This window comes from Mustela nivalis, assembly GCF_964662115.1.
Source record: "Mustela nivalis genome assembly, chromosome: 6".
Lineage (NCBI taxonomy): Eukaryota > Metazoa > Chordata > Mammalia > Carnivora > Mustelidae > Mustela > Mustela nivalis.
Window position 1 is genome coordinate 5351711 of NC_139025.1, and position 9275 is coordinate 5360985.

General features: G+C 61.7%; 1 protein-coding gene across 3 annotated transcripts; it reads right to left on the reverse strand.

Annotated features, from left to right (window-relative positions):
* Positions 1-652: 652 nt before the first annotated feature.
* On the reverse strand, positions 653-8629 carry DLK1 (delta like non-canonical Notch ligand 1). 3 transcript variants are annotated; one of them, XM_082733685.1, is made up of 6 exons: positions 8384-8629; positions 7060-7123; positions 6452-6582; positions 3359-3500; positions 1370-1649; positions 653-1150 (listed from the first exon to the last, which is right to left on the reverse strand). In XM_082733685.1, the coding sequence occupies exons 1-6, from the start codon at positions 8448-8450 to the stop codon at positions 902-904; spliced, it is 933 nt and encodes a 310-aa protein (XP_082589811.1). In that variant the 5' UTR covers positions 8451-8629; the 3' UTR covers positions 653-901. The 3 variants fall into 3 exon arrangements, with proteins under 3 accessions (XP_082589811.1, XP_082589812.1, XP_082589810.1); XM_082733686.1 differs by having other exon boundaries at positions 653-1144; positions 8384-8628; XM_082733684.1 differs by having other exon boundaries at positions 653-1649.
* Positions 8630-9275: the final 646 nt, after the last annotated feature.

Consider the following 9275-nt stretch of genomic DNA (forward strand, 5'->3'; position numbering starts at 1 on the left):
AGGCTCCCCACTTTGAGAGAGGCAGCAAGGATCGATCTCAAAACGTCAAGTGTGCCTCCAGGATAGGCCAAAACCCGGGGGTCCCGGGACGAGACCCCGTCATCATCAGATCCTCATGTTTAGGGTCAGGACCTGTTTTGGTTCATACCCCTTCGTTCCTCGTTCAGACTTTCAGAGCCAGAGAGAACTCGGATGGTCACTGCGTTCCAGCCCCCTCCCTCGAGGGGCGGGGGAGGGAAGAGGTGGGCCCGGGGTGGGGACGGGTGGGGGGGGGCTCGCCAAGGATCACACAGCGAGTCAGTGGCAGGGCTGGGACGAGGTCCCGGCCCCCCCCAGCAGCCAACCCGGGGCGCTCTCTCTGCCTGACACACGGCCGCCGCACTCTGCAAAATCTCAACTCAATCGGAAAGATCTAAAGGTTGCGGTGTTGGGCTTGATGTGAGTGCGCGTTGGACGTGGCGTGTGAGGACGAACGAACGAAGAGATTTTTCGCCTTTGTCACAGTGGGTGGTCATGCACAGCACTCGTAACGGTTTCACGAGGACCGTGGCCGAGACCCCTTCGGGGAGGGGTGTCGGCGCCGAGTCCTGGCATCGTTGCCTTGTTTTTTTTTGGTCTTTTTGATTTTAAGTTAAAGTTTAGAATAACATACTTATATCTTTTACTCGTTTAAAGATGAAATTCTTATTATTGTTTTTCGATCATGCATTAAGAGAGAGAAAGAGGACGCTCTGGGCGCGCGGCACTTGTCACAGAGCAACACAAAGGTAAGACAGGCAAGCGTAGCGTTCACCAGATTCGACACAAAATAGAGCAAATTCCACCACAAAGAGGAGAACAGACCGCATAGAGTGAGCTCTGCGGGACCCCGAGAACAGAGAGGGGCCGGCGGGGACGCTGCTTAGATGTCGTCTTCGCCGGCCTCCTTGGTGAAGGTGGCCATGTCGATCTTCTCGGGGAAGATGATGTTGACCGCGAGGTCCTCGCCGCTGTTGTAACGAAGCAGCAGGTTCTTCTTCTGCCGCAGCCTCCGGCTGTAGCGCAGGTTGGACACCCAGGCCTCACACTTGTTGAGGAAGACGATACCCACGGTGCCCAGCACCACCAGACTGGTCAGCACGCCCAGGACCGTGAAGCAGATGGCCTGGCCCTCGGAGAGGAGGGGGGTGTTCTTGTTGAGCTCCTTCATGGACACCTTGAGGATGTGGTGCTCGGGCTGGGGCACCGGCAGCTCGTGCACCCCGGGGGTCAGGCGGTAGGTGAGCCCGTACCCGCTGGGCAGACGGGTGACCTGCTGGGGGCTCGGGGCGCGCTTCCGGCCACAGAGGGGGCCCGTGAACTCGGGCTTGCACACACACTCGTACCTCACCTGGGTGTGCTGCCAGCAGGTGCCCCCGTTGAGGCACGGGTCGGAGGCGCAGTTCCCCACGGGGCGGCTGCAGGTCTTGTCCACGAAGCCGGCGGGGCATCGGCAGCGGAAGTCGCCCCCGATGTCGGTGCAGATGCCCTGGTTCTCGCACGGGTTGGGGGTGCAGCTGTTGGCCACGATCTCGCAGAAATTGCCGGAGAAGCCAGGGGGGCACAGGCAGGAGGCATGGGAGGCCCGGCCCTCGTCATCCACGCAGGTGCCTCCGTGCTGACAGGGGGAGCTGCAGAACAACAGGGGGACACGGTAAAGGGCCCTCAGCGGCTGGACTAGGACGGTGGTGCCAGGGGCCGGCCAGGGAGACGCCAGGCGCTGTCCTGCCTGCCCGAGAGAGGCTCCCGGGCAGTCTGAGCTGGACGTGCACAGGCTTGCGCCTCACCCTCCCTCCAGCGGCCAGCCTGGAAGGGGCCTGACCTCCTCCGCTGATGACGGTCTCCTCTCCCACCTCTTGGGTCCTCTCTCCCACCTGGACAGGTGGGGAAACTGAGGCCCACAGGCAAAGTTAGTGATGACCCAGGGCTGGAGCGAGCCCCCTCCCTTAGCTCCATCCCTGGGCCGCTGGGCAGGGGGGCGGTGAGGGGGGGCCTAGGTCCCCGCACTCTCCACCAGCTCCACCCTGATTGTGATCCTATTGTCATTGCGGAGAGAGCTTGCAGACTATTGTACGGGAAGCCCTTGGGAACACTCGGAGTGAAAGAAAGCCTCGGTCTGTCTGCTGGCCCGGCCGGCGTCTGTGCCCGGCGGTTTGATAGTGGGCCATTCACCCAAGTGCCGCATGCAGACCAGACGGGCTGTTAGCTCAGAGCGGAGCACAGGAGCATTTAATTTAAGTGCTTTTAAAGGAGCAGACCCTTTGTCATCTGATAAATACCAAATCCGGGGGAAGAAAGGAGCTGTAAGCACGAGAAATCAGCATTGTCACTTGGGGGGGAGGGTCTGTACGGGAGCTGGGCTCTGAAGGAACTTCAAGGACCCTGGGCTCTATTTTGACAGACTGGTTCAAGTTGGTTGGGGAGAAAAGCAAAACATTGTAAAGGTTTCGCTCCGTATTTTCCCATCCCACAAATAAGCAGATGCGGACTTCGGGTGTGACCCCCCTCTCCTCTGACCCCCTCTGAACATTGATCTTTACAGGCTGCACAAATGCCTGTTTGTGGCCTCTGCCGGCTCCGGGGTCCTCCACAGCCCCCTGGAATGTGAGGTCAAGATAAGCTGCTTCTGCCTGGTAGCGGCTGTGTCCCCCACCCCACCAGCTCCTGGCCCCGGACCTGCTCCGCTTAAGCCCCAGCAGACGGCCGGGTGGGCTCCGTGTAGCTGCACAGAGAAGGGCAGGAAATGGCTTGGGGGCTAGAAAGCAAGCGGCCCTTCTTGTCAGTCGTGCCCACTGCTCAGAAGTCCCAGAGCCCCAGCCCCACCGAAGGCAGCTGAGAGCTGAACCCCCCTCCAGCCCTCCCTCCCCCGCCAACCCCACTGGCCAAAGACCCCTCTCTTCTCCGCCTAGCAGGATCCCCCAAGACAGCCCCCAAAACTCAGCGGCAGAGTCTGTCAGTTCCCCCCAAAACCACCCCCTAAAACGCAGTGAGTGGGTTTCACAAGAAGTCTCAGCGCCCCCCCGGGGCTACCCTTCCAACAACGTGTGGCTCCCTGCTCCTGTCGGCGGCCCCGGCCACCGTCACGCACGCGCATCGGGACTTGGGGGCATGGAAGGAATACGAAATCACCTTCAGGGTCACTTCGGCAATGATGGAAATGACACACTCCCCCATAAGTACCCCGATCCTGGACGGCCTCCCGCGGGGCTGCAGGACGGGCACTTACTCCTTCTTTGTCAGGCGACAGGTCCAGCAGGGCTGGGCTGAAAAGGTCTTTAGGGGTGTGAAGCAGGAATCAAAGCAGCATTCATCAGATCCCAGAGTCGGAAAGAATATTTACCCATTGATCACGCAGGGCCCGTCCTTCTTCTGACAGTCCTTGCCCGAGAAGCCAGGGGCGCAGGAGCACTCGTACTGGCCGGAGTCGAGGTTCGTGCAGGTGCCGTTGTTGGCACAGGGGGTCGAGGCGCACGCCCGCGCATCTGGGGTGGGGAGGGAAAAGCAGACTTTGTCACCCCCTCCTCCAGGGAGGGAGAAGGGGACGGGGGGGGGGGACGGACAGAGCCCTCTGGCTGGTCAACGAGGGTGGGGGGACCTGACGTGAGCTGCCTCGGTGTTTGTGTTTGTGGCCACCACCAATGGTCACCAAATGAGGTCCCGAGGAAGAGGGTGTAGTGGCCCCCCAGAAACTCTGCAGCGGTTTAAGCAGCTCAGGGAGATGAAGGGGCACCCTTGGGGTAGGTCACGGGGACAGAAAGTCACGGCTGCCCACTGCTCCTCAACCCAGGACAGCTGTCCCATTTCCTGGCACCAGGTCACCTCTCTGGTCCGGCCCTATGACTTTCACTGCAGACCCCTTCCCTCCCCGCACAACAGGATGTGTGTCAGGCCAAGGCTCCCCGGGGCTTGCCTCCCCAGACAAATTTTCATGTCCAGCTTCTCCTATTGGGGGTGGGGGGGTTGGTCCCTGCCATTCAGGGCGAGCGTGCCACCAGCTGTTAGAAACACCAGCTGCCCTTCACACTCCACCATCACGGAGGGCCGTTGCGGGGGGATACAGGGCGCAGGAGACGGGGTGGGGGGTGGGGAAGACTCCTGCCGGGAATCAAGAAACCTGATTTAGCCCCAGCAATGCCTCCACCTCCTGGTGGTCGCTCTTTCTGCGCGCGCGAGCGGAGGGGCTCCCGATGAAAAGGCTGCATCTTTTGAAGGCAGCGAAATTAGAAGTGTCTGAGTGCTCTCCCGTCCGTGCGGGTTTCCATGAGCACTGCTACATGTCTGCGGCCTTTTACACCTCCCATCACGAACCCTTCATTATGTGGGGCCTGGTGAGCCAGGGACCGCAGAACAAAGGGGCCTGGGTCAGGGGCTCTCTGCCAGTGCAGACCCCAGCCCCCAGGCAGGGTGGGGTGGGACTTTTTGGAAGACCTCCTCCCCACTCTGTGCCTCACTTTCCCCACTGATAAAAGGAGGGCTCTCCCTGGTGGGCCTTGGGAAGGTAGGGGGGGGGGCTTTTTCGTTTCCTACAGAGTGGGTGGGGGTCCTACGTTTGTTTGAGCTGCCCTGGGGCACCTGCCAAATACAAAGGCAGTAAGTTAAGGCAGAGTGGGTGGGGGTCCGCAGCGCTGAGGCCACACGTGTGCGGATCCGCCCCCTTTTTAAGGAGCCCCGTGCCCTCGTGTAGGGAAGGTGGCAATCCGTCAACAGGGAAGAGCCGGAACATCGTGCTGACGGCCTGTCCAGAGCCCACAAGGCATTCCCTGGGAGCCCGGTTTGGGGTAAGGGGACATCAAGAGAATTTATCGTTACCATAACGGAAAGGTGCCAGCCCGGCTCACTGGAGAAGCCTTGGCAGCGGCTCCCAGTCCTGGCTCTCAGCAACTCCATTACTGGGAATCTCAAATTTGAGCTCGGGAGCCGGAGACCACCCCCCTGCTTGGTCCAAAGGACGATCCTACTCGTCCCAACTCCTGGGCCTCCAGCCGCAAAGTAGGGTAGATTAAGCCGCGGCAGGGGAGAAAGCCGCCGGGGGTCTCTGCGGGGGCAGCAGCTGCGACCCGGACACCCTCAGAGACCCGGAGAAAGGAGAGAGAGGCTAATTACCCAGAGGGCTGTTTCCTCTGGACCCAGAGGCCCAGGCTGAGAGGCTTTTTCAACCCAGGGAGGAGGGAACGTTTTGTCTGGAAAACTCCATAGGCAGGGAGGGGGCAATCCTGAACCAGACACCAAGGAGGGTGGGCTCCAGACTTAAAGTCCCAACCTCAAGAGGTAGCTTTTCTGGGATCCTGTGGGTCCCAAAGCAGCTCCAAGGGTAGGAGGCGGAGGGACAGCAAGGCTACTGCTGATCCCAGCATGAGTCACCTGTAGGGCCTTTAAGGACCTGAGACAACGTTGTGCTGGGGAGGCTGGATGAGGAAAGCCTGTTGCCCTGGTGATGGGGGGCAGGGGTGGGGGGTCACAACACGCTCTTCCGTGGTCCTTAAGGGTGGGGATTATGAATGACCCCAGATGAGATTTACCCCAGTTCTGGGGCTAGGACAAGGGATTTTAGCTGGCTTTTCTCCCGACACCTTCTGTGTCCCTAAGTGCAGCCTTTGACTTCCTCGGCCTCGATTTCCCTATCGGTACCCCTCATGCCCTGCTAAGGCTGAGGACCGACCGAAGGACAGAGGCCCTGTGGCGGCTGCCCTACGCTGCCGGGACGTTTTTCGAGGACTCCCGTTTGCCCAGGCTTCCGGGCAGGTCCTGCCAAATGAGAATGGCCTTTAATGGACATTTTGTAGCCTAAAATTGCAGGGACGGCCAACTCTCAATTTGCTTGGGGTAACGAAGGGCAAAGGTTGCATAAATTAATGAAATCAGCCGATAACACCGATCTGTACTCTGACAGCACCTCAGCCTTGCCCACCCCCAGCCTCCCCCTACACCTGACCCACGGACCACACCAGCCCGGCACTGCCTACAGGCCCTGACTCAGCGCCTGCTCCCCACCCCCGCCCCCGCCCCTTCGTTTGTTTGTTCATGTGTTTTTGCAGCCTCCTGTGTGCATTTCCTGGAGGCTTGGCTCTGTGACCCCCCCTACCCCCAGTCTCTACCCCCTCAGAGCTTTAGTGACCCCAAGAGGATACCCAGGTCTCTACCCGTTCAGCTTTGTGTGGCATGTGCTTAATGTCGTGCCTCTTTATTCAACAGGCAGCTCCCTGCCGGGCCCCCTCCCACCCAGAGGGCCATCTCTGGGTGCTGGGGGAGCAGAGGGGAGCAAATCTAAGTCCACCAGTGAGGAGGCTCTGGGCACCAGCGGGAAGTATATTAACAGATCGTTACCATACAGAGCCCTGGGCTGTGGGAATGAGGCGGGAGGGGGAGGGGAGGCTGCCGCGGGCTGGGAGGAGGTGGCTGGGCGCCCAGGGCAGGGATGGGGTGGGGCGCCCACCTCTGTCGCAGAGGTTTCCGTCCCAGCCGTCGTCACAGATGCACTGCCAGGGTTCCACGCACACGCCGTTAACACAGCCAGGAAAGGTCACGCACTGGTCACACAGGGGACCCTGCCAACCAGGCTGGCACCTGTAGGGGTGGGGGGGGAGAAAGATGGGGACATATGGGGGAGCAAGAATGCAGGGGGAGCTCTGGCTGCCTTCTGTGGAGCCAAGATCCCTTGGGGGTATCTGCATGGTACCATGCCAGCAGGTCCCAGGAAGCAAACACCAGTCACCTGAACAGGACTCTGGGGTCCCCGAGAGCCCGGGGGCTGGGGGGGAGCACTGCATCTTGCCGCAGTGGCCTGCACTGGTCTCACCCTGCGAGGGGCTCTCTCAACACCCCCACTTCTGAGTCAGCAGAGGGGAGTCATGGCTGTCCCCTGCCCCCTGCCCTCTCCTCCTCTGCTCCCCCTCACTCCCCCCCCACCAGTTTCCTGCGGGGGCGAGGAAGCAGTTTGCCGCAACCCAGCAACCAAGCCCCCCTCTTCCTGCCTGACACCCCAACTCCCCGGGATTCTGCCCTGACCACCTACGAGCTACGTCAGGAGAGCCACCCCATTACCTGCAAACATTGTCATCCTCGCAGAATCCATTTTGGGGGTGGCAGGCCGGGAAGCATTCAGCTCCTGAGGCACAAGAAACGTTACACCATTCACCCCAAGAGGCCCCAGAGGCCAAGGCAAAGTCTGTCTTCTCCCCAGCAGCCCACGGCTGACACCCTGGGGGAAGTCAAACACCCTCTCCGGTCCCAGCAGCCTGGCACACAGTAGGCATCTCACATCAGCCCACTCAGGGGAAAAAAAATCTCTGCCATGTTCCTGGTTATCAAGTGACCACAGTAAACCGCCTAGTTCCTAGGAGCAGCTTAGACACCTAATTCCACCCCCCCCCCCCGAACATGAAACCTCAAATGCTAAAAGCGGGGATATGGAGACAGTGAGTGGAAAGATTCTGACCCCTGGGCCCACAGCCAAGCCCTCACTTTCGCAAAGTGAGCCTAAAATGGGGAGCAGGTTTGGAGGCATTCGGCTTCCGAAAAGGCCAGACAGTTTCACCTGGCAGCCTCGCAGGTAAGGCTTCAGGATTTTTCTTAAAGGTTAATCCCCTTTAAACCAGGTGCGCAGGTCAAATTCCCCCAATTTCCCCCACCCCATACTCTTCCTATTAGAAAGACGCAAGGGTTTTTGCAAAACAGATTCTGCATTTCTGACACTGTTTAGAGATGCGGACACTTTCCTCCGTGCCTACTGTGTGCATTCACTCCAACTAGCTTTCCAGACAGCTCCCCCATCAGCGCTGGTGCAGTGGGGGCGGGGGGCACTGCGGGAAGGGGCAACTCTCTCACTGTCAGAGACAGATGGCCGCTGCAGACAGAAGTGTCGCAGCCCCTCACCGAGAGAAACGCCACGCAGGAGGGGCTCGCGCGGGGCTCCTCGGTGGGAATTCGGGGCTGCGACGGCAAAGCCACCCCCCGCTGCCCCCACCGACCTGTTCCTGAACACGCACGCAGCGACACCCCAAAGTTGCACCCCAGAGCATTTCCACACAAGGCTCCCGAGCATCACCTCGTTTCTCCATACCTCCTCTCTCCGCGCACCGACACCCCTGCGAGCGCCACTTCTGCGGGGCGGGAAGGGACTGGGAGGGGGTCCCACACTTCCCCTGCCCCCACCCCTCTCCGGGACCCCAGGGCCGGGGCTTTGGCATGCGAGGGTGGCGGGGAGGGCGAGGCAGCAGCGTGCGGGGCTTAGGGTTAGGCGGGACGGGCGTGAGTTGGGGCGCATGGGACGGGGCGCGCGGGGCACCCGGCGGCTGGGCGGGGGGCGTCGCAGGCTTCCCCAGAGGGGGCGCGAGGCAGGCCGCCGGGCGGGGGGGGGTGCACTCACCATGGACACTGTGGCCGAAGGCCAGCAGGAGCAAGAGGACGGGCAGGAGGGCTGCGGTCGCGGTCATCGCGGGGCGGCCGGGGTCGCGGTCCCGGGAGCGGCGCTGGCGCGGGTCCGGCTCCGGGCGCCGCGCTGGGCTTCTGGTTGCGGACGCGGAAGGGGGCGCGGGCGCGCGGCGAGGGGAAAGCCAGGGCTGCACCGGGCTGCGCGCTGCGCTCTCCGCCGCCGCCGCCGCCGAGCTGCCTCCGCCGCCGCGCGCGCCGCCCTTTTCGTACCACCGCCCCCCCGCGGCCCCCGCCCCCCGCCCCCGCCTCCGCGCGCACGGGGCCGGCGCCGGCCAGTCCCGGTGACCCCCGCCCCTCGCGGGGCCGCCCCCCACCACTGCGGCGTCCCGGAAAGCGGCTCGCGCGCGCCGAGCGCTCTTGGCTAGACGGGCACAGGTACCCCGCGCACGTTGGGCACACGATCTGTACACAGGACGGCCCGCGGGCGCACACACACGGGCCCGCTTAGCACCAGGGGCAGGGACCGACCCGGGGCTGGGCCGCAGACCCCAGGAAGGGGCCAGCACGCGCTCAGAATACAAAAACACGCAGAGAAGCACCAAAACACTGAGCGCCAAGGTCCCGAGCACGCATGCCATGGTTCACACGGTCAGGAAGACACAAACGCACACTCTAGAGACGAGGAACACGCTGGCGCCACATGCGCACTCAGGAAAACACAGAGGAGAAGCCTGATCACCCCCCTACCCCTAGCCGGATCGACGCAGGAAAATGCAGACACACACACACACGTACACACACACACACACCACAAGCCAGACACACCCTACACCACCAGCACACACTGCAACGCAATCACAGGTTATGGAAATAGTCGGGATCGTCAC